We start from the raw sequence: 25943 nt of genomic DNA on the forward strand, positions 1-25943 counted from the left end.
TGAGTTAGACTTTAATATATTAGCGCCACTCACTTCACACAGGTGTGATTTTTGGATGACCTTATAAGGATCATAAAAAACCTTGAACGATTACTATTGCAATTTATTTTGGGTCAAACGTTATACATTGCCTGCTAGATTCGCCCATCCACAAAGACACCAATATACCTGTCAATTTCCAAAACATCAAAGCCGTCCACAATCACAACACCAGAGGGAGCTCCACTATCACGTTCAGGTTCAACCCATATGTGGCTCAAACAAATGGGGTTAAATTCGTTCTCCTCCTATATGTAATAAAAAAACGTCCTACCAAAAGTCGTAAAGGAATGTGAATCCCTACTCTCCTTTAAAACCGCTCTTAAAGAGCACTTACAGGTGGCTGAAATTCAAAACTGGCCCCAGTAAAAAGTAAAAGCCTATATACTCTCCCTCCTCCGAACTGTTTACTGTTTTTGCTTTTTTACTTCTAACCCAATAGGCAATAGGCTTTCTTGGGTTTAAATCCTCTCAGACCTTATATTTAACTGTACATTCCTGTGCTCTTTTTTGCAAATACTTAATCAATATTCAATCAATCAATCAATCAATCTTTTTTTACTTGGTCCAGAGTTGCACATCTGTATGCCAGAAAGAGAATGTTAGTGATCCTCACAAGATGGCGCCACCTGTCCATTGAACTCAATGGAGGCTGTCTGTCATGTTGAGATGCTGCACCTTCCTCCCTTTATAGTACGTATCAAGACTCGAATCAAAGTAGCCATTGTTGTATGTTTGCAGAAATTGTAGATCAGCTATTTTCACAATGTTTGCCTCTTTGACATGTTGGCCAATATGTTTGACGATTAGTTGATTGCTTTGGATGCAGTAATGGTCTTTTTCATTTAATTTATTATTAAAGGCATTAAAGAGGTCTTAAAAGTCCTTAAATTGTCACTTTACTGTCAGGACCCCCCCCAGAATGACCATAAGCACGGTGTAGATAGAAGACTGACTTGTAAATACTAGGGTGCCGCCTAGGATAGTGGTGAAGCTAGTTTGATGTAAATTGTAAAGCGTCCTTGTGTTTATTTAAAGGCGCTATTCATGGTTCCCTACTAGCAGTAGCAAAGGCCCCTGGGTCTCGCCTAGCTCTGGTCCATAGCCCAATGCTTAATCATAGAAGCATTGGCTATGGACCAGAGCTAGGTCCCCCCCAGACTCTGCATAAGTGGAAAAAGTGCATGTGCATTGCATTGCATTGCATTCTACTGCTGCAATACATTTTTGGAAGAACTTCAGTGAAAACAAACAACTACCGTATGTGAATTACGGTAATTACCCTTGTGAGGGGAGTAGGCCTATAGAGGCTTTTAGTGTGTCATAATATAATGGTCACTCACGGACGGTGTCGCTCGCTGACCCCGTGTTCGGCTGGGCCCGCGCGACACCGTCGTGCGACGAAGCACACGCTGGGGCGTCACGGCGTGAGCGCGCGCAGTCCATTCGTTCACACGATCATACACAATCACAATCCCCCCTCGCGTGCACGCGCCCCTGCCAAAACGCACGGTCGGCCGGGGGAGTCGGAACTGAAGTGAAGGAGGAAAGATGGTGGCCAGCGCTCGGGTGCAGAAGCTCCTCCGTCGGTACAAACTGGCGATCGCCGCCGCGTTGACCATCCTCCTGGTGCAGGGTCTAGTGGTGTGGAGTCTGAGGAGTCTGGAGGAGGGCGAGGCCGAGGTGAGATGGTGTGGGGGGTCCGCCGGGGCTTGTGTGTGTGTGTTATTTATTCCCCCGGCGTGGTGGACGGCGGCAGCCTGGCAGGGAGATTCAGCTCGGTTCTTTAATTCCAGCGCTGTTTAGCAACGTTAGCGGCTAACTGTATATCGGTATCACTACGGCGTTGTACAGTTCACAGCTAAACGTGCTAACGTTAGCATCCCCGAGGTGAGGAACTCAGCTGTGCTTGTTTAAACTAAACAGAAGGAGAGAAACATCCCATGATCATCAATCACGTCTTTCTCCGTTTCTCGCCGAAAACGTTGTCTGATCACCCCGGTGGACTTGACTGTACACAGACACATTATTCACTTTACGAGATTAAAGTTGCTGTCACCGTTTTCGTTTTATGATTAAAATGTCAAAGATTTCACTTGGCCGTCTGTGGGTGCGTTTCGTTTGGACTGGCTCTGGCTGTGTCGTGTTATGTAGTAGATTAGAAACTGTAGGTAACTAACTAACGGCGATTTAGAGCTTCGTTAATATTACTCCATCGCGCCGCCGCCACCGTGTCGCTTAGCGACAAGAACTGATTTACAAGCTTGTACATCAGATGTTGTCGGCAATGGTACACCGTGGTACGACTGAGAATGATTCAAGATTGAGAGAGACGTATACAGGAGGATTGCCTCACTGCACTGTGGTGTCAGCTGAGTGAGAATTGTATTTAACAGTTTGTTGAATGGGTACAGTTCAAGTACAGGAAAGTACAGGTCTAGTGAGGATGTCACTTCTATTAAAGCCAAGATAACTTCTTACTGTATGCTCTTGATTAAATCAGACTGACAGGAAAATAGGATATCTGAATCTGGTCTATGCAAATCAGCCATTATGCATTATTGCGTTTATATTTATACCCATCCTGGCTTGGCTGTTCTATAGAAATGCATTCAACATATTTAATCCCTTTGCTCATATTTCTGTCATCTCTGCACGTTTTGTCATTTTGGTCTCTATGATCCCCATCTAGAGATGGACCCCCATAACTCTGTTACAAGTATGGGGCATTACATAGATCCACTGACTCCTCTATAGCATATTTTAGGAAGAGAGCTGTCTACTACCATGCCTATCTTTTTGAATGACTGGATACATACCTGAACTTAAACTGTGTTTCTCTACCAGACCAGTATTTCTCCAAGTGGGGTCCATAGAACCTCAGGGTTCCTTGAGGCAGGGTTCCAAATGGGGAGACACACACACACACACACACACACACACACACACACACACACACACACACACACACACACACACGTAAGTCCTAGATCCAGGGGTGTCCAAACTTTCTTAGTTCAAAGGGGGCCAAATTAGAAAATATTAAAACACCCAAGGGCGAACTGCAACTCCTACCTATCATAATGTACTTTCGGACCATATTCACGCATATATTGCATTTCAACAATTTTGTTTAATCAATATCAAAGGTCTTTTGTCAGGTGTGCTGTGACCAAAATACAAATAACTCTGCCTTTTTTCAGCCTTATTTAACATTACCAAATGTAATCAGATGTGCACGGTCTGTCTGTTTAACTGCCAAGTGCGTCAGCGTAACGTTGATGATACACTGGTTAGTATAGCTACAGTACATCTCTCTTCAATATGCATTACAATGGCAGTCATTTATGACAGGACCCACATTAAACTTCTCAAATCCTGCCTGAAAAAAATTGTCAACTTGAATGGCCGTTTTCAAAATGTTTTGGCCATTATCACTGGAATGGAAGGTCCAATCTGCTCAGTTTCGGGGCGCAATTTGCACGCAGGCCGGACTTTGGACACCAGTGTCCTAGATGGTCCTTTGCTAAAGAGAATAAAGAGTGGCTTTTCTGACTGACTGAGGCCACCCCAGAGAGAGTATTTGAACCAATCATGCTAACGTTGGGCAGAACCTCTGTATAGGAAGCGTCTCTCTACAGTGCAGCAGCTCACATGCACACCTGGAACAGTGCCTTGGGGTTGTGCCCCAGACCCTCCCAGTTCTTCTAAATAAGGTAATTGTGAGCTGTTAACAGATATGGCTCCCAGAGGGCTTTGCATTTTTCGCCATTACGGTTTGAGACACATGGATACAGTGGAAGACACAGGAATGTGTGAGCTGAAATGTGAGTTTGGTAGGAACCCTCTGCCCTCTTTTCCCATCATGATGTGACATGTGTGGAGTGTGCAGAACCTTCCCTCCATACTGGTGGGTCATACACCACAGAGTTTTGCCTGAAGGGAGAGGCAGGCAGCGGAGGCTGTTATGAAGGCTTTCAGTTAGGAGATATTTGGAAAAGTGAGGGAAAGTCAGGGATCTGTACTTGGTGCCCGGCATTTCCACCGAGAAAACGTCACACTGAGTGTGGACCAGTGCACAACAGCCTGCTAAGCTCCATTCTCTGTCCCTCTGCCCTTTCTGTGGATAAAAATAACATTGGCTAAGACGCAATTAATCCATTTCCTCTGGACAGACGTCAGTGTAAACAGGAAACGTGAAGCGTGACATACGATTCCCCTTGAGGGAAGGAAGCGGTGTCCATTTTCTTCTGACCCCACTCACTCAACTGTGTGTCCCAAGAAACGCATGCTTCTTCCCTCATCAGGTGAATGACTATTCACTGGAACACTGTTCATCGGAGCTTGGAACGGAGAGCGGCAGCCTGTGAGTTGTTCAGTCAAGGAGGCATAGCAAGACGGAGTGAGAGTGAGACAGAGTGATTCCTCACAGCTCAGCAGTGTCTCGTGTCAGCTGTGTTCTAATCAGCAGCTGGCTGTGGACGTGTGAACATGGCCACACGTGTTTTTATTAAGGCTGCCTGCCGCACAGAAGGAACAAGCAAATGCTTGCGCTCTGTTCAACTCACTCCGTGCTTATTCTTTATGGCTCTCTTTCTCTTTCATTCCAGCAGATTACGCCGCTGATATGACTGACTTCGCTCAGCTCTAATTGGAAACAAAAGAGGCTTCATGGCTCGCTTTTGAACGAATACATTTTGACGCGATGGTGCTAATTAAAAGCTGTGAAAATTGGCACTACAATTTATCACCAATTTAGACATTAAGCCTTTGCGCCACACGGCTGTTTTCTGTGTTTATTGACATGAGAGGACAATAGTCTTTAAAGGCGAGCTCTCACTCTCGCGCAGCTGTCAAACTTAAGCTCTGTGTCCTCTGATATATTCACTTGCCTGTTAACTCGACTCTCGGGAGAAACGAGGCAGCAGGCAGTGCAATGCGTGGTATGTTGCTGCCTGAGCTTACAGTGCCTCTCACTGTAATGGCTTTTGGAGTGTGATGGGCTGTCAGTAGCTGACTGCACTGTATTGGTTGGCTGTGCTGCCACGCTGGCGCTCATTTATCTGCTTTGTGACGTCCTACCCCGCTGGCCTGGCCACAGCCCCTGTTCTGTTGCCACTGTCCCTGGCAGGCTGTCGGTGTCCCAGCGGCTTGTGGCAAGAGTGCCTGCTTTCTGCCATGTTGTCGTCTGACACAGGCAGGAAGCCCGTGGCCCACTCACTGTTATTCTTGCCCCCTCTCCAAGTGCTAATGTTTGAGGCGCCTTTCGCGCAGGCCAGGATCCAATAAACCAGCGTGGCAGGGATGTGATATTGCTCATCCAGAAGAAGCCAAAATAGCTCTCAAGCCCTGCATTTGCGACGCCTATCAATTTTCGGAGGCCCGTTTTTGTATTCCACTGAGCCATGCGGCGAGCTGTGATTTGCACCGTTTATCCCTATTATACACAAGAAAAATGCTGCATGACAGCAGCAGAGGATGTGTTTAGAGAACGGCCTATAAGAGCAGCATGCCAATGAAACCCCAGCCATGCATGAATAGCTTTGCCATAACATTCTAGTCTCAATTTCTCTGAATTGTGCTTGTTTCTGTTTCCCTTCTGCCTCAAATCCCCCGTGCAAGAAGATGAACATGACCGAATTCCCCCAGAGAGAACTGTATTGTCTTGTTGATCTCTCGCTAGCTACACTGTTGCTTTGAGATTAAATTGTGTTGATATCGGGGAGACGGTGAAGTATGATGTTAAAGTAGCCTAGTCCACATATCAATAACTCACTCAAGATGACTGTAATGCCAGAGCAGCACCAAAGCAATTTAAAACCCGGTACAAAAAGTACAAAATTGTCACTTAGGGATCCATTTGGTTCTATTTTGAACGTTCTCCGAGTTAAATGAACACTGAGGATTTGTGTTTTTATTTTGTATTACTGGGAAGATGGACATCTTATATTTCATCATGTAATGGATGTTTTTAACACGGTTCTTCCAGATAAATACGGTCCACTGGAGCCGCGTTGTAGTGTTGTTTTTTCCTCTGTGAAATGTGGCTTGTTGTTACAGATACGCCGCTAAATCCCATGCTCTGTTTGGATTTACTGTCAACGTGAGGAGTTCCGCCAACAAAACCTCTCAACTTCGTCATACTTCTGGGATTTAGTTTAGATTATAAGAGGATCATGTCTACACCTGTTGGGAAGGTGTTTTGAGGACCATGAAGTCAGTCAAGTCTTTTTTTTGGTGCTCTGTCTGTTTTGTTGTTGTCGTCGTCCTCATTGCTTTTCAGACGTAGATGTCATCTTCATCATGACGACTCTGTCTCTTTTGAAGGTCTTAGCTGCTTGGTCAGCAGTATGTGACAGGGCTATGTTAGGCTGTCCAGGTTAATTTTAGACACAAATGGCAGGCTGTATTAACACTGAAGACAATGTGAAACGCAGAGAGAGAGAGAGAGAGAGAGAGAGAGAGATGTAATTGGGCATGTAATTATAGGAGTTCTCCAAATCTTCCAAGACTTTCTAAATTAGAAACTGGCAATTAATTTTTTTACATTGACAGCAGCGCCCCGAAAGGGCTTTCTGTATCAGACTGCCAGGGTCTGATGTGACAACGTGAAGGGGGTGTTGGTTGAGCAATTGAAGTGACAGGATGTGATTGGGGGGGGATTATTCTGCAAAGAGAGTAAGGGACGCCACGCCGCCGCCGTCACGTGTCACAGAAACCTGCATGGCAGTGTCTCAGGTTGGCCCCATTGTGGACCCTCGGTATTGTTTCCTGAGCTCTCCTCTGTGATTTATTTTGTGCGTACATATGCCAAATGTAGGGCTGTTATAATTTATGTCTTATCGGTTTACAAACTAATGCCCAGTGGTCAATGTCCCATATCCTCCTGAACTTAGGCCCATGCCATATAGGTCATTCATATTGTCACCTTATTCTCCCATATCATCATTTTACCCATAGTCTACTGCCTGTTTACACAGCGTTGTTCCTCTTATCATCATTAATGTCATGTCATTCATGTTTATGGCCAAAATGTTTTCATCTGTCCCATTTAAAATCTTGTTCAGCCGCCATACTGTCTCTATTAGGTTTTCCCGTCAAGTTAACTCGCAATGAGGTCTACTACATGTACTTGACCTTGGCCTAGTGAGAAAAGAGATAGCTACTCACTGGGAGTCAGGGAGTGTTTTTCTCTGCCGAAAGTTCACAGTGCATCACAGTGCAGGGAAAGTTATCAACAAGTGCTTGGCAATGCCTGCCTAGGTGCTTTCCAGGCTCCAAGCGGCATCGATGTGCGGAACAGAGGAGATTAATTCTACGTCTCATCATCCATGTGCTGGTCCAATGAGCGCTCGACAACCAGCGCCACCGTGGGATATTACGGAAATGAACTATTTACCAGCCAATGAACTTTATATCAACAAATCTGACGTGATCTGCAGTATTTAGCCTGGAACAATACTGTGAAGAGGGGGTTCAGTTCAGTTCAGTTCGGATCCATTTTGGAACCATTTGAATACTCTAAATTATTATGAATGTAAATACTATTGTCTGAACCATGTAGCACATTCTCTATGTAAATTAACTTTATACCAACTAAAAATAATTGTTAAACCTTAAGCTTTTCTCAGAACTTTATTTCATCTGTCTCCAAATCTTTTTTAAGGTATCTTTCTATTTTTTGGTACAGTGACTGTCATTTAAAATGTAAAGGACTATTCACTCATTTCTTAACCCATTCTGACCGGGCACCCATTTTGGTGTTGGCATCATGTTATGCTTTAGCTATTGAAAAATAGCAGATCTACAAGCTCATATCGCGCCACCGAGTGGCGCGATACGAGCTTGTAGGTCTGCTATTTTTAAAAAATCGAAGAGCGACTGACATTTTTAGAATCTGATCTCAGGTCAGAATGGGTTCATCAGACCAGTGTGTGTCCAGTGGAAAACCTCGTATGAATCTGATCTCAGGTCAGAATGGGTTAAGGTAAAGACAGCACGTTATTATTTGAAGGTATAGATTTACAGTCCTTTCTAAATTATCATTACAAAATAGATTATCTATTCATTGATCCTTAGGTCGCCGGATTTTAGGTATCTTTAATTTATTTTTATCCATTAATTGGTATCTTCTCGCCGGATTTATTTTTTATCTATTAGTTCATTTCAAACTTTTGCCTTGATTATGATTAACAATTATATATCAAGTGAAAATAGCAGACTTACATGCTCGCAACACGTCGATGCGTTTTATGATTTATGGTATGATTTATGGTTAATTGCCCAACCGTACTACATGCTCGTGTCCGCTTTTGCACGCACGCTTTGCCATAGAGGTTTCGTTAAGGTCCCCATGCACTGAATGGCTTCATTCTGTGTCTTTGTACGTGTGTGTGCCCGCCTTAACCCGGACTGTGTCTCACAGATTAACTCCACAAAAGGCAGCGCTTTTGCTAAAAATAACCCAGATCATACAGTAGCAGCACGGGGGGGGGGGGGGTAAACTCAAAACCAAACTGGAGTAAACACGTCCCTGTCTCTGGAGCTCCTGTGCTGTTGTCTTAGCGGGTTTCTTTCTCTTGTCATGTTAGAGAGAGGTTGAATCATCCCCTCCTCCTTACAGCAGCAGTCTCTCCCAATGTTCTGCTGTTATGACTGGCAAGACATCTGGGGGTGGATTGGATTCTAAAATCACATCTCTTCTGTCTACTCACTCTGTCGCTTCTCTCTCTATCTCTCTCTCACTCTCACTCTCTCACCATCTCTCCCCTCACTCATTCTCTCGCTCTCCTCAGAGGAAGACAAGGCGGTCCAAACTGCCCGACCACAACAGCCAGGACCCCAAGCGTGACGTGGTGCCGTGGGACCGGCAGAGCGCCCTGTCGGGTAGGAGTGGGGGCAGATGGAGCAGCCGGCTGCAGACGGGTGGCGGCGGCACGGCCGCCAGGGGCACCACCAACCGGCGCAGGAAGCCCCCCGGTGGGCCGAAGGGGGCCCAGGAGCAAGTCATGACGGGGGCTGGAGTGGACGGCGTCCTTCCCCATGACCCCTCCAGCAGCCGCAACTTCAGCGAGGCCAGAGGAGGAGGCGGAGGCGAAGGTGGTGCCAGGCTCCCACCTCCCATCATACCGGGCGAGCCGGGCAGCGTGGACGGAGTGCCCCAGGCCCCCGGCGGTGACTTTGTGCCCAAATGTGACATCATGGGCAAGGACGCGCTCTCAGCCCTGCACCGCGCAAACACGCAGCAGTGCCGGCAGGAGATCGCCAACATTTTGTGTCAACACCAGGCTGGACAGCTGATGCCACAGGCTCTCCCTCAGTTCTGCCCTCATCTTGGTGCGTTCACACGCCTCTCTGTCTCTCTCCTTTCCCTGTCTCTCACGCACTCTTCATTTCTCACACGGCACTGCAGGTTTTTAAAGATTTATCATCACAATTTTCTCTCATTGATCTTCCCTGGCCATTAAAGGGATAGTTCACAACTTTTGAACTTAAGTTGTATGAAATACTTAATATTAAATATCGCCCTTTCGGGATTCCCTTTAGGCTTGTGAATAAGATGTTTGGCTTTAGTGTCCCATCCCTGCTTTGCCTTTTTGTTATGTATTTTCTCCTCTGTATATATCCCGTCCAAAACATTAGATAGGTGCTGCGTTCACACGTCATTTTAAATGGTAGCCAGATAGAGACATGAAGCTACAAACTCACGACACATTTAAGCAGCGTAAACTTGTGGGCTTCCAGTTGTAGGATTAGTTTTTATTGCAACGTTTCACGTTATATTTTGGCTCGAGCAACATTTTGAACGGCAACTCGGCAGCAATGTCGTCGGCCACACTTGCCCATTTTGTTAGCTTTTGTCGCCACTACAGCATCGTGTCTGTAACGTGCATGTCCTTTGGTCTTCCAGGAGTGTCCGGTCCGGTCCAGGCAGGAGATGAGCTGGCCAACAGCCTGTCCAAGGTGGACAACCCTGTGCGGGTGGCCTTCGTCCTCATGGTCCACGGCCGTGCCGTGCGCCAGCTCAAGCGTCTCATCAAAGCCATATACCACCGCGATCACTACTATTACATACACGTAGACAAGGTAAGCTCTAGTGTGGTTTGGACTTCTACCGCTACACTGCACAGTCTGCACTACAGACTAATGGGTTCCGTTTCCACTGAGTCCGACAAACGCACATGTGCCAACACACAAAGAGCACCAGTATGTTGTAAACACACCTTAATCAAAAATGATTCATCGCTGAATCATTGCTGCCATAGCATAAGCCAACCTTTAATGCCGGTGAGTCGATGCCCTCTGCGCAGCGTACGCCCAGACCGCTAATGTGTTTACAGGCTGGTTGTTCTCACGTCGGAGAGGTCAAACGTACCCAGAGGGTCTTAGGAGTAGGTGGATTAGTCCGGAGAGAGGGGCTTGCTTTGTGTGGTTAATTATTCCTAGTGTACTGGAGGAAAGTGCCCGTGGTGTGTAAAACATGACGACAGAAGCACATGCTACAATGCCAACGCCGAAGCGCCGCAATCCCAGGGGTGCTCCGGCGCTGACAAGGCGGCAGTGCGTTGCTCTCCGAGTCTGTGCACCTTTGCACCAGCTGGATAGGTTGCTCCCTCAAGCCGCGGGGAGCTGTCTGCACCGAGACTCGCAGAACGGCTAGCACATAGCGGTGATGAATGAGGAGTGAGACGGGGTAGTCGCCACGGAGACCGCAGGGTCAAGCCTGCCTCATCCGTCTCTGAGGGAACGGGCCGATTTGAGAGATGGAGCCGGCGAAAAAAGAAATAAACGGGTCCAGTTGTACTGCTGGAATTAGTCCACCCCTCTCCACGAACCAGCCCTATTCTCCTGCTGGGTTTTCTGCTGAGCAGGCCACTGAGAGGGCTGTGAGTTCATGACAGCCGGGGCTTAAGCCCTGCTGGCTCCACACCTCTTTGTGTATATATAAAAAATTATAAAGATATAGGCTATTTGTAAATGTATATTAATCTGTGTATTATTTAATAGCACACCTGAAGGTAACACATACTAGTAGTGATTTAACATAGCTTTGACTTAACCAAATACAGTATATCATTATTCATTATCATGACTATCATGGAATGCCTTCAGAGGAAAATCAACAGCGTGTGTGTGTGTGTGTGTGTGTGTGTGTGTGTGTAAAACAACACTATGGTTGGTAACACACGGCTCGTTAAAAGAACGGGCACGATGCATATTGGCAATGTTCACAACATACTAGATGAGTGGAGTTGTGCACGACGCACATGGACATATCCTTATCGGAGATGGGGAAACACCACAAGAGTGACAAGTGATCATCAGGCAAACTGCAAACATGTGTTCTCTCTGCAGTAAATAAATAGAGGTTTTATGTTGCAGGCTAGTTTGTTGTGTTAGCCACCTATAGCCGAGCTTGACTCATTGACTGTCACCGTCGGTCGGAGATATTAAATAAACGAGGTGGTGGTTTGACAGAAAGATGGAGCAGCAGGTAGGAAATGGGTCGCCGATCTACTCACACACGTGAATGTATAACGTGTGTGAGATATATGAGAGAGAGAGAGGGAGAGAATAGTAGATCCATAATATTGCACGAGAGAGAGAGAGAGAGAGTCACACGCAGGCGGCAGTGAGATGAATGCGCCGGTGAAACGTTGTTTGTCCATTATCTATTGTATCCCCTTTATTCTGATAAAGTTATGGTGAGAAGCCTACTTGTTGTATTTCACAGTATGCTACTCAAGTAGGCTTAATAAATCCCATTTTGGCAAACTGAAAGAGCTCTAGCACTGTGCACTAAACACTCAAACACCAACTTTATACACTTGCTGCACATAGGGGCTTGTAGGCCATCACAATCACAATGGCGCCGGTAGGCGTGACAGCCTACTGTGACGTCGGCCTTGCATTCCCAATTGCAATTCCCAATTTAGTGGTAAATTTACGTTTGCAAGACAAAATACCTTGAATTGTCTCCCGTTTCACTGACCCACATTTCCAGCCCTGATGTCATCATACCGTCTTACAACACATGCCAGTTCTCCTCGGCTGCCACAGCAGGGTGGCGGCTACTGATGATCAGGCTAATGTGGACTACTTGTCACCCGGCCAAAAAGCTAGATTATCCTTTTGTGTTGAACGATGCACAGTTTCCCACCCTGTTTACCCGCGTGACCCTCTTTTTGTCGGGAACTCTCGCCAGAGATCCAACTACATGCACCGGGAAGTGCTGCAGATTGCCCAGCAGTACCCCAACGTGCGCGCCACGCCATGGCGCATGGTCACCATCTGGGGCGGTGCCAGCCTGCTGAAGGCCTACCTGCGCAGCATGCAGGACCTTCTCTCCATGCTGGAGTGGAAGTGGGACTTCTTCATCAACCTGAGCGCCACAGACTTCCCCACCAGGTTGGTTAACACACTGGTTCCCAAACACTGGACGACCCATTTGTGGGTCACGGTCGCCTCATTTCTTTCGTTCCCTACATTTGGCTTTTAATTATTATTTCAAAACATTTTCAAAAAACATTCCCAAAAAAAGCTAAGCGTCACGTTGTGTGCTTGTAGATGTGTGCAATGTCTGTGTTCACCTATGTGACTATGTCCGTGTTCACCTATGTGACTATGTCCGTGTTCACCTTTGTGACTATGTCCGTGTTCACCTTTGTGACTATGTCCGTGTTCACCTATGTGACTATGTCCGTGTTAACCTATGTGACTATGAGCAACTACCTGTTATATTCTGTATACCTTTTCTATCAATCGAAAAGTTTAATATATGAATCGACGTGAGAATCTATTTTGTATAGTCGACAAATTGCTTAGACCGATTAACAACTTAAGCCCAGTTTTCAAAGATGGCAAACAGCCGTCCCACAAGCTCTCAATGCATATCAGCTTCATTAACTGTTGCAGCCATATTATATTTACAGTAGGTTAATTGAAGCTTAGAAAGCTATTTCTGTGTGCGCGAGTCTGCAAGAGAAATAAGCACGTCTATGAAAACAAGCCCAAAAGAAGCGACTAAGCTACGGCTATTCACATTTTAACAATGTATGTATTGTGCCAGGGCACAAAATAGTTGGCAACACTGGTGTGCACTTGTTCAATATCTCCCTGTCATCGCTCTGTGTATATCCCAGATACACTGCCACGCACAAGGTTTGAGATTATGATGATAAGCGCTCTGGCCTAACCCCTTTATCATCAGTGGCTTAGATTTCCAGTACTTGCTTGGTCGGGGATTTGACTCCTCTACTCCGTTGACCTACAGTGACTTTGACTCAGCAAGCTACGAGATAAACAGCGGCCCCGAATGCATGCTGAAAATCTCCCGCTGGTAGCTGCATAAATCTTTGGCTGTTGATGCACAGAGTGCACAGTAAATCATTGCCTTTCTTGTTGATCAGTCCTGGCTGGATGTCTGACGACGCTGTGAGCCCCTATCAAGGCAGCGGCCAATCCTCCTGAATTGTCCCACGAGCAGAATAAGTTGGAGTGCTCGGATGTAATCCTCCAAGCCTCTAGCTCACTAATTCTACAAAGTCATCTCTCACTCCCTTTTGTGCAGCTGGAGAAACTCAAGCATATGAGATGAAATTTGGCATCACTTTTCTTTTTCAAATGAAGGTGGATTCAAATTATGCCTCCACCTCCACACGCACTAATATTGTTCCGCATATTTCAGAGCCAGACAGCATTTTATTTCCGTCCTAATACTTGTCTCTTTGTTCATTTGTGTTTCGTTTTTTCTCATGTCTGTTCCATTCTCTTCTTTTATCTATTCAACTTCCCACAGGACTAATGATGAACTTGTGGCTTTCCTGTCGCAGCACAGAGACCGGAACTTCCTCAAGTCCCATGGGAGAGAGAATGCCAGGTGAGAGCTGTCACTGTAGCACACATCTCTGATTCACAGTATTATCCACCATACCCATTAAGACCTGAGGCCCATTCTACAAATGCAGTTTTCTGAAAATCCTATGTTGCTCTGTATCGTTGATTTTGACAGCGATTTTAGTTTGTTACATTTTAGTCATCTGAAATTGTTTAGTTTTAGTCTGGTTTTAGTTGCCTAAATATCATCTTGTAGGTCTGCTACTTTCAGAGTGCATCACCCAATGCAACCAAACATAAAATTACCTGTCTTTTAGTTCTCTGAATCTCTTCTTCACTAGTAAAAACTAGACTAAAATGTTACGGCCTAACATTTTGGTCTAGTTTTTATTTGTTGACGACATTGTCAATATATTTAGTCTTAGTTTTAGTCATCATGGCTTAGTTTTTGTTTAGTTTTTAATTTAGTTTTCGCCAATGAACAAATAAAACGTTTTTCGCCATAGTTTTAGTCGACAAAAATAAACACTGTTTTGACGATAACCCTCACTGTGCTCCAGGTTCATAAAGAAGCAGGGACTGGATCGTCTCTTCCACGAGTGCGACAACCACATGTGGCGCCTGGGCGAGCGCAGCATACCCGACGGCCTGGAGGTGTCTGGAGGCTCCGACTGGTTCGCGCTCACCCGCCGCTTTGTGGATTATGTGGTGACCTCCCAGGACACGCTGGTGTCCGGCCTCAAGCAGTTCTACACCTACGCACTGCTCCCTGCCGAGGTACCTTCACAGTTCACACCTCCCCTCAGAGTAATGTACACACTACTAGGGATGTGTAAAAGTCACCCAAATGGGCCCGGACAGTTAGCTGTCTGGGCACCTATAGGCTGCTGAGCCAGCCTGGCGGTGTGCCGCGGGTTCGACTCCCGATCCAGACGGCCTGGCTATTGAGAATGTTAATCGTCAAGTAACATTTCATAATCGTGACAGCGTCTAGTTGTACAACGTTACAGAGGTGTTGTTCAGTCACGTGCGCCTGCTCTCTCTCTCCTTCCTCTCTGTCATAGTCGTTCTTCCACACGGTGCTGGGGAACAGCCACATGTGTGACACGCTGGTGGACAACAACCTGCGCGTCACCAACTGGAACCGCAAGCTGGGCTGTAAGTGCCAGTACAAGCACATCGTAGACTGGTGCGGCTGTTCTCCCAACGACTTCAAACCGCAGGACCTCATCCGGATCCAGGTCAGTGTGTGTGTGTCTCTCTCTCTCTCTCTCTCTCTCTCAGCCGGATGGGATTGCTGCTGCTGCCCTGGAGCCACAGTCTTCTATGAATAGCTGCTTTTCATTCACTTAACCCATTAAGACCTTGAGGCCCGATTCTACAAAGCCTTCTAAATCGGCAGTTCTTTCAAACATTTTTGGAATTCGATATTATTTTTAATGTTCCAAAAATAGCAGATGTATAAACTTGCAGCGTGAGCTTGTAGATCTGCTACTTTTGAATAGCAAAGGATTAAATCTAAAATAACCACTGATACTTTCCCGGTTTGAATGGGTTAAGATGGCTGTGAGAGAATCTGGCAAAAATAATAATTATATATAATATATATATATAATATATAGATTTATATATCGCGAAAAGAAGCAGTTTGATACTCAAAATCATATTGTCTCCTATCATCAACTGTATTGTATTCAGAACGATTTTAATTTCAATGACTTACCCAGTATAACAGCATACCTGATTTACATGCAACTGGTTGAACATTTGCCGTATATCCCCACGCTTGTAGAGTAAATCCAATGGAGTGGTGGTATTTATGTGGCCTAGTGGCCACAGAAATGTGGTGCTGCATGGTCAGTCCAGCACTTTGCGAGTTTTATAGCTCTGGACACCTAAACACACTCACAGACTCACCCTCTATGATGGCTAGACTCCTGCAGAGACTAAAATCTAACTGCCTTAATTAGTTTTTAACATTTGTTAAACTTTTGTAATTTGTTCTTTGTATCTTACAGCAACTGACGCGGCCCACATTCTTTGTCTCTTACAGAAACTGACGTGGCCCACAAACATTGTCTTTTACAGCTACTGACATGGCCCACAAACATTGTCTTTTACAGCAACTGACATGGCTCACAAACATTGTCTTTTACAGCAACTGACGCGGCCCACATTCTTTGCCCGCAAGTTTGAGTCCATGGTGAACCAGGAGGCCATCGACATCCTGGACACCCACCTGTATGGCCACTACGCCCCGGGCACGGCCGCCATCAAGGCCTACTGGGAGACCCTGTTTGAGCGCGAGGACGGGCTGGGAGCGCTCAGCGACGTGGCTCTCACCGCTTACTCCTCGCTCTTTCGCCTCGGACTCAAGAGCCTGGAGAAAACGCAGAGCAACCCGGACGCCTGCAGGTCAGCCACCCGAGTTTGCAGTGTCGCAGCTGACTGCTCTGTGTTATCTTTACGTACATATTGTGAATTTTGTTTAACAAAATCACACTCGTGTAAAGTGAGATGGCGCCCACTGTGGCTGCCACATGACATGACGGGGGGGGGGCATTTATTCATTGCAGATTCACTGCCACTATATACGTTACGAGACTTGGCTGACATGATAGAATTTCAAACTCCATGAACAGTCCTACAGGCAATAGTTTGACAACACCGTCGCTTCAGACATGCGCTGCTGGTTACAACTAACCCGCGGGCCGTTTAAAACTCACCGTGGCTCCCGACATGCGTGGCAGGTTAAAACTAACCCGTGGCAGGTTGAAACTCACCCGTGGCTCCCGACATACGTGGCAGGTTAAAACTAACCCGTGGCAGGTTGAAACTAACCCATGGCTCCCGACATGCGTGGCAGGTTAAAACTAACCCGTGGCATGTTGAAACTCACCCGTGGCTCCCGACATACGTGGCAGGTTAAAACTAACCCGTGGCAGGTTGAAACTAACCCGTGGCAGGTTGAAACTAACCCGTGGCTCCCGACATGCGTGGCAGGTTAAAACTAACCCGTGGCTTCCTGTGAGGTTAGGTTCGGTTTCGGGTAGGCTAACAAACTCATGACAGTCCTACCTGTTAGTACGTCGGACCAAACACATGGGGGGGAAACATGACTGATCTTCTGACATCCCTGCCCGCAGGTACGAAGCGTTGAGCCACCCCGTGACGGTGCATGTGTACTTCTACGACGACCGCTTCCAGGGATACCTGCTGCGGCAGGAGGTCCAGAGCGTGAAGTCCAAGGTCAGGGAGACGCTGGAGGTGTGGGCGGTGCCGCAGGCCACGTTGGTGCTGGAGGCCAACCTCAAGGAGTTCGAGAGGCTCAAAAACCTGGAGGTAAACAACAGTGGTGGAAAACAAAGTGCATTTAGTTAAGTATTCTGTAATTGTGCAATTTTAGTTATTTGCACTTGAGTGTTTCCAATTTCCAGTACTTTTACTCCTACTCCACTTACATCTCAGAGGCAAATGTTGTACTTTTACCCCACAATTGTTTTTTGAAAACTTTGGTTACTAGATTTTGATTATTATTGACAGAACATACGGTAACCACTTCAGCGCTATATACATTTTGGCCATTTGAAAATAGCCGATCTACAAGCTCACAATGCGTCACGATGCTATTTTCAAAATAAGTGTAGACATTGACATTGAACGGAACATTCTGCATTATGAATGAGTACTTTTACTCTTGGTACTTTAAGTACATTTTGATTGATGACTACTTTTGTACTTTTACTCAAGTATATACTTTCTTTGTGGGCACGGTGGCACAGTTGGTAGTGCTGTCGCCTCACAGCTAGAAGGTCCTGGGTTCGATTCACCCTCGGGACGCTGTGGGTGCTGGCGGCGTGTTTCCTCCTCTGCGTCATCAGTGCCCATACCCGAAGGCGGGGTTGGCGAAAGGGCCTTTCTGTGTGGAGTTTGCATGTTCTCCCCGTGTCCCCTAGGGTAGGTACCCTCACAAAAACATGCAGTAATCCTGGTCTCTAAACTGCCTCCCCCTGGCCAGCCGGGGCGCCTGATGGAGGGGAAAGGAACTGGTTGGAATAACGTGTTCCTTCCACGCACTACGTCCAACCAGGGAAACTCCCCCCTGTCGGGTGTAAAGGAGCAACTTGGACACTCAAGCATGAAGGAAGCATGAGTTAAGTCCGTTGCTCTCCCCAGGTTGGTGGAGGGTGTGTAGAGCCCAGGATCACATTAGATGATTGACACAGGGGTGAAAAATGGGTTACAAAATAAAACATATATAAAAAATAAAAAAAAGTATATACTTTGTATATTACAGTATTGATACTTTGACTTAAGTAAAACATTAAGAGTACTTTTTCCACCCCTGATAGGTAAAGATCTTGCTTTGATCTCTCTCGGTCATGCATGCCACCTCGCCTTCTTCCGTTAGACGCGATCAAAGGCCTGCGCTGGGGTCAGGGTATACGCCGTCTAAATTCAGCATCAAAGTTGCTGTCACAGCTGTTAAATTAAATTAAAATATAGGTGCTTCGAGAAAACTGCTGAGGGAAAGAGAACTTTGTTTGAAGATTACCACCTTGATATTTTAATATTGGATTCACAGTAACGGGCTTGATCTAGGCAACATGATTTTTGAGTGGTGCTCCAAGGACAGCAATGTCCCTATTTACTTTGATGTTTAATACAACACACCTAAATAGAGAGAACATTGTTTATTCCACTCCATCCGTTGGACCCTAAACGGCATAAAAGTTTAAAAGTTCTGTGACCGAGAAACACTGTATTATATGAACTATGTCATATAATGTCCACGGCCAGCAATGGACATTGCCGTATATCTGCAAATCTTTGACTATATATATTCTTTTAAAACGAATTGTTTTAACTCAAATATTTGCTTCTGGTTTCCCTGGAACAAAATATTTAGAGATGGCGGGTCGGCGGCCAAATAAATATAATTTCGGGCTGTCCTTGGCATGAAACAGTTTGAGCACCACTATCTTTTTTTTTTTAGTAACCTGTTGGGACCTTAGAGTATATGAATAGAGACGGCACCCAGAGGAAACCCTGAGGCGAAATGGACATAGTGGCCGAATTTGGTATTGCAGCGTGGACCCAAACACATGATGGTCCGTTGACTATCATTGTGCACGTTCACGACGGCAACGGCAGCGCGTTCATGTGTTTGGGGCAAATCCATCCCAGAATGCACTCTTTTCCTACACGGAAGGAGGAGTGAAATCGCCTCATGCGCTTTTGAACTCGGATGACATCTCTATTCATATATACTCTAAGGTTTGGACTTTTGTCCTAAGTATGGATGGAGCTCGTTAAGGTTTAATTGATAACGATCACCTTATCGAGCAGGCATATTGAGCCGAACCCACTATCGAGCATTTGCTATTATTTTGTTGAAAGAACATAACCGTATTTTTATTGGCCAGTTGTGAGAGTTTGTATGCCAATAAACAGTTCTAAGGTGTATACACACTTACATAGACACACACACACACACACACACACACACACACACACACACAGAAACAAAATATGCATATTATATATATATATATATATATATATATATATATGCTTATTATATTTTAATCTTCTCTTTATTTTAACCAAACAAGATATCCCTTTGCACTACATTTTACTATAGGCCTTATACAGTACCTTTCTAACAGACAGAGGGAACTGTTCATTCTGTACCGTCACTTTAAAAGTGAAATGTATACATCATCGTACGGCGCGTCTGGTTGCACTGTGTTGTGAGCTTTTAGCTCTGCCTTTTCGGCAACGATAGACTGAGAAGTTGCACATTGAATACGTCACGTATTATGTGAGACTATTCAATCGATTCGTGGGAGATACAGTATTATAACTCTATGGCAGGGAGATTTGAGTTTCACAAACGTATTATTATAATTGGATTAATAATTTATGGCAACGTCTTGGGCAGCAAGCACGGTAAGCACAACATGCGTTGGGTGGAAGAGCAGGATGGTTGTTCCGCTGCAGCAGCTGGGGCTCCGTGTTTCGACTCGGTGCAGACATGCAAAGGTATCGCATTTGGGTTTAATACAATGCATTATGGACAGATGTCTATGCATTGTCGAAATGCTCAATTTCGTGCATGCAACAACTGTGGTAGGCTACATTATTGAATTTAGATCCCCTCTTGTCTTTTTTTTTATGTTTAACTTTTCACCCGTTCCACCATACTTCCACCACGGCAAACGATGACGAACCACACAATCACCCGTCGCGTCCAAGCCCCCTTTATAGCGAGCGGCCCATGACGTCAGCCGCTGCGGCTATACCCGATAAGAGGCTCGACAAGCCAAACGCTTATTGATACTCGGGTCTTTATAAATGCCGAACCGGGTTTGTAATGGACCCGATTTTCGGGCTCCATCCCTAGTCCTAAGACATTTGTAGAATCGGCTTCAGGTCTTATAATGGGTTAATGTTGTTATCCGTGCCGCTGACAGATCGGCACCGAGTGGGACCCCAAGGAGAGGATCTTCCGTAACTTGGGCGGGGTGATGGGTCCCCTGGACGAGCCGGTGGCTGTGCAGAAGTGGGCCCGTGGGCCCAACCTCACGGCCACCATCGTGTGGGTGGACCCGGCCCAGGTGGTGGCGGCCTCCTACGACATCAGCGTGGACGTGGACGCCGAGTACACACAGTACCGGCCCCCGCTGCAGCGGCCCCTGAGGCCAGGCGCCTGGACGGTGCGGGTGCTTCGGCAGTGGGAGCGCGTGGCGGAGGTCCGCTTCCTCGTCATGCCGCTGGCCTTCAAAGGAAAGGAGCCGCTACGCAAAGGTGATTTAGTATTTGTTTTCGTTAACTTTCCTGGCATGCACTTTTGTCCAGCCGTTTCTACATTGACACACTTTGCGGTTGGGTTTACAAACTCGGTAAAACTTGTGTAGGTTAGATCAACCATTCCCAACCCGTGAGAGCCGTGAGGATATTGCAAGTGGGCCTCCAAATAACTGGCAAATCACCAACATTTGAATCATAATATAATATTAACATCATATAATAGCATTGATATAAAACGAAATTATGAAAAAACGTCATGCTTCAAAATGAGTAAATGTCATGGTTTAACACGAGTTTTCATTATGATAAAAATAAATATTAGCAACTTAAAAGTTTACTATGTTATTTCCATTGATCCAAGCCGGAACGTAATCAATTAATTCACCCTTAAAATAAACGTGCTGTTAAAGATGCTTTTGAGAGTTTCAAGTTGGCTCATATTTGAGGCTTATGTCCAGTCTTCTTTCTATTATGATGTTCCTCACCTGTTTGTTGGTTTGTTGCAGAAGAGGACAGCTGGCTCCACTCGGGTCCTCCTGGTAACCTCTACCTGGAGCAGGGCTTCCAGCAGCTGAGCTCCATGCTGAAGCTGCCTCCCCAGGAGCCGGCCCTGCTGGAGGCCCAGCGCCGGGCACAGCTGGTGGGCAAGGCCCTGGACGACTGGGTGGACAGAAGCGTGGCCGGCTTCTGGGTGACGGGCGACCTGTGCGCCACGCAGACCTCCTCCTCCTGCCCGGCAGTGGGACCCTGCACCAAGTCCTCCTGGAGCTCGCTGTCCCCGGACCCCAAGTCTGAACTGGCCCGTCAAAAGCGATGGCCGTATCAGGTAGCCACCGGAGAGAGCACAAGAGGCGATATACTTTTTTTAAACACATGCGTGCAAACAATGGAGGAGGCAGAGAGTCGAGAGCTCTGGAGAGAACCTTTGTGAATGCTGAGATGCTAAGGTCTCTCAAGGTCGGCTCAGAACCCGACAACACTTAAAAAACAAACTAAGGCATCTTCCAACACTGGAGAGCCAAGACGATCTCAGTGAAGTGGCAATATGGACTGAGAGGAGGAAGACACGCCTGCTGGAAATTTGCACATAAACGACTGCAAGAGCAAAGACGTGATGTTTGCGTCTCGTCTTATCTGAAGACGTTATTCAAGGGTTAACATGGCTGTCTGGTGTGTATTATTCCGTTTTCCTGCTGGCACACAAGTCCTCAAGTCAGGGACCGTCTCGTCTGGACTTTGACGAGGACCCTCCGCACATGTTTAGAACTCTGTTTTCCCATGCACAGTTTAAATCCTTCCTCTCCCATACGGAATCAGAAAGCGGGTCGTCGGATTTCAGTGACAACGCTCACGCTGCTGTGTTCTTTCTGAGGACGTTCAGAGGAGGAGAGGGAGCGGGGCCTTTGAACTGTGTTAATCATGCTTATTTTGAAGCATTGTTGTTAGGAGAGCATAGAGACTGGGAGCGGACAGATGAAGTGCACTTTACTGTAAAGATTATGATGTTAACGCAGAGGTCACATCAGCAGCCGCCACATGAGGAAGAGGAGCAGAAGGTGAAAAGTCACAGGTAGCGCGTCGGATGACATCCTCGCCCCTTTCACTTCACAGTAGGTCTCTGAAGTGCTGCTTTAAGGTTTACATTTGAAGCATCACTCACTATTGCACAGACATATCAGCAATTACCTGGACTTGTAATCTCTCTGGTTTAGGAATAGCACGGAATTGGTCCCGTCTTGTCGAACAAAAACGGAGTGTCAGTTTAGAGCGTCTATTTTATTTTTATTTTGTAATAATTCATCGATGGTTCTCTGTTTACTGTGACATATTTTTGAATGTGTGACTTTAGATTTTGTGTTTTGTGTGTGTCTGTGACATGCTTCAAGGCGTTTGATGTCCATCACTGCAAACAAAGTGTTTTGTTTGCCTTGTCAGAGGAAGTGCCTAAACTGATGTAGCATAAACGCTGCAAATGGGTTGGCTCCGTTGGAAATTACATACGAGAAAAACGGCTCTGACAAAAGATGAAGAAACATTTCTTATTTTAAATAAACGGGCCTGGTTGGACTTCACGTTACTACATACCTCCCGATGAGTTTAAAATGCAGTATTCGTATAGTATCTGTACGTTTACCCACATGGCAAATAGCCTCTCACAACAAGCATTTTAATGTTTTTGGTTTTATTTGAACATAAGAGTCCACCAGCCCAAAAGTGGACAATGTGATAGTTTGCTCAGCCTAGTGGAGAAAATCTATGCTGCCTTTATTTAGTTTGTACGATCAATTGTTTACCATGGAATAATAGCTTAAAGAGTTGTGCAATTAATGCCTTTTTTTAGACAGATTATGCCCCTCCTCTCTCCCCTTGTTGTCCTTAGTTTATAATATAATTGTTTTTAGAACTAGTTTTACCCCCCTCTGCTATGTTGTTGACACAATGAGTTTTTCAAGTGACCTTGTTTACCTTGCACAGTACACTCCTCTTTCAGAGACGCTCGCCGGTCTCACTGAAACGAGAATAAAAAGAGTGAAATGTCCATTATTTTTCTATACAAGTTAAGAGGAAAAGACTCCATTCAGACCAATCGTCCTCACTGCTCCGTTTGACGGTCGGGAGTCATTACTGTCTGTTGTGTTCTAGTATTGGACAGCTATCCACCATCCATTCGTTTGGAAATAAAAGAGACTTAACCTGAGAGGAGGTGGTTTGCTGCATTCTCCAACCACAGCTCAGTGAGTCATCACAGGCTAAAGCCTGATTTATACTTTTGTCGTGCAATGGTGTGCACCGGAAAATAGCCCGATGCACAAGCTCACGGCGTGTGGCGTATGCACGGTGTCGTGAGCATGTAGATCGGCCTTATTCGCCGCGTGATAATGTCCTACGACAAAGCATAAATGAAGCATTGGAATGACACGCTGACTTATGTATAGAAGCCGGCTTTTAGCCTATCCCACTGTGTCACTGGGGAAGACGGGATGCAATCTTGAATGATGGCTCAATAAAGTGAAAGAACAACTTACGGTAAATGACCCTGCTGTGCGCTGGTATTATTTAATTCATGTTGACAGTTTTCAAAGGAATTACATTAGCCTGGAGCATCCTGTTGGCATGATGTAAATTCTCTATACAAATGAGGCAGCTTTACACTGGTGATGAAGACTTTTCAGTGGTTCTCAACCTCTGGGTCGGGACCCACAGGGAGGTTCGCACATGATGTTTTTCGAAAAACTACTTTCTGGCCTTGACAGTCCATACACTCAAACAAAAGTCCTATCTGATTGCATTAAACGGCATTAAACTTGCTTTGCCACTCACTTTGCCACTCGATTTGCCACTCACTTTATGCGTGTGCATACTGCATACCCTCTAGAAGAAAGACGCAATTAATTGAATTAAAATGGTGCCGTGCAGCATATGAGCTTGTAGATCTTCTATTTTCACAATATTTATCTGGAACTGTGTCGAACTAAATCAGGGTGGGTTCAAATAGGCCTATGATTTGTTGGGGGGTTGAGAAGTTTAGAACTACTGTTCACTGGTCTTCAGTGTGGAGGTTCGTCCCACTGCATCACAGCTAGAACTGGAACTAAACCAAATGGACCCTTAAAGGTCTGTAATTACTCACAGCGCATAAATGGAACCAACTGGACCTGGTTTTCACACTCATCATCAGGCATTCAATTAATAGGATTTTTCTTCATAGTAGATTGGGTTCCTGGTGATAACGATGGAGTGTTCCAGTTTTCAGTACTTTTATTGAACTACTCTGAGTCTACTCTACATCTCTGAGGCAAATATTGTACTTTTACTCCACTACAATTATTGGTGAACTTTAGTTAGTTTGTAGATTTTTTCAACTTGCATTTTATAAATCTTTCATGAACAAACAAAAACCACAACAGACAAACAGACATGAATTATAAAATAAAATAAAAAGATAAATGCTGTTGCATATTAATTGTTTGTAGATTTTTATTATTCCAAAGCGTACTTTAACCACTTCAACCCTATATTAATTTCGGTCATTTGAACATCTACAACATGCTCACAATGCATCGTGATGCTTGTAGATCTGCTCATTTTAAAAGATTTGCATTCAAACCCCCCCCCCCCAGTCTCCTGCCCGGGGAAGAGCACCGCCTGGCGGCCAGGGGGAAGAGCTGCGACCCCCTGGCTGGAAGTCTCTCTGACGCTGAACCGTCCACTTTTTATCTCTGACACCTCAATTTTTCCTTTTGATACCAATACTTTTGTACTTTTACTTGTACTCTGTTACTTGGAACAAAGTAGTATTTCTACATTGCAGTATTGATACTTTTACAGTAAAAAATCACACCCGTCTGAACTGAGTGGTGCAATTCCCCGCCCACCCCTCTCTCTCTCTCTCTCATTAGCAGGAACCGCACTATCCCTCTCTCTGTTTCTGGCGCCCCCTACTGGTACTAATAAGTCATATACTCGTGCTCATGACCACTGCCACATAGGCCGACACGGACATTGCTGATTGTAGGAGTGGTTGCACCACTCAAAAATGTGCAGTATATTTTCCACCACTGTATATTACAACTATGGTCGGTGTGCTTGTAAAGTTGGCTATTTTTGTCGTGCAACGAAGCATGAATGGTGTTTAAAGGAGCGCTCTCCATGGTGCTGAAGCTGGACTCGCATCTACAACAGGCAGAAGAGCTCCACATTTTACATGATTATTGTTAACTTTTGTGAAATGTTATCTATAGGCCTAGTGAATGCAATTCAGCTTGATTGCTAAAAGTTGCACGTTGAGCAATTTACATAATTAGCATATTTTTGTGAATGAGTTAACATGACTGCATGGTAACTCCTTATATTAAATGGTAATGGTGGGTGGTTTTACATCGGTCTGTGGCAGGCCTGTCCATCTCTGCTTCCACAGCTTCCCACAGAGCTACTCATTCAGTGAGTCATGCAAGGCTGTAGTAGGCCCACGCCTCAAGGCAACGTCTGCTTTTTGTATACTGGTAGAAAAGGAGACCAGCCCGACCAGTCCGGTAACGGACACACACAGACTTCAGCGGTTGATGCATTCATTCAGCCAACGATCGCCTGTGGCTATACCTAGACCCCATACAGTCATCCAGCAAGAGACACATTTCACAGATTGAATCGTTTTGAATGGTCTTGTTTTGACCTATCCATTATTTTTGTCATTGTCAGACACACTCCACTCAGGAATGCATACTGGCAACTGATTGATTGATGTTTGTATTGAT

General features: G+C 45.6%; 1 protein-coding gene across 1 annotated transcript; it reads left to right on the forward strand.

The window, feature by feature from the left end:
- Nucleotides 1-1514: 1514 nt before the first annotated feature.
- xylt2 (xylosyltransferase II) lies at nt 1515-24128 on the forward strand. The gene is given in 12 exon segments (XM_083780830.1): nt 1515-1722; nt 8835-9375; nt 9950-10125; nt 12245-12447; nt 13838-13918; nt 14436-14652; nt 14940-15116; nt 16034-16290; nt 17022-17217; nt 20352-20685; nt 21195-21489; nt 21491-24128. Coding segments are annotated over 12 exon segments (2637 nt in total). The 5' UTR covers nt 1515-1590; the 3' UTR covers nt 21519-24128.
- Nucleotides 24129-25943: the final 1815 nt, after the last annotated feature.

This window comes from Protomyctophum parallelum (genome assembly GCF_964188405.1).
Source record: "Protomyctophum parallelum genome assembly, chromosome: 13".
Classification (NCBI taxonomy): Eukaryota; Metazoa; Chordata; class Actinopteri; order Myctophiformes; family Myctophidae; genus Protomyctophum; species Protomyctophum parallelum.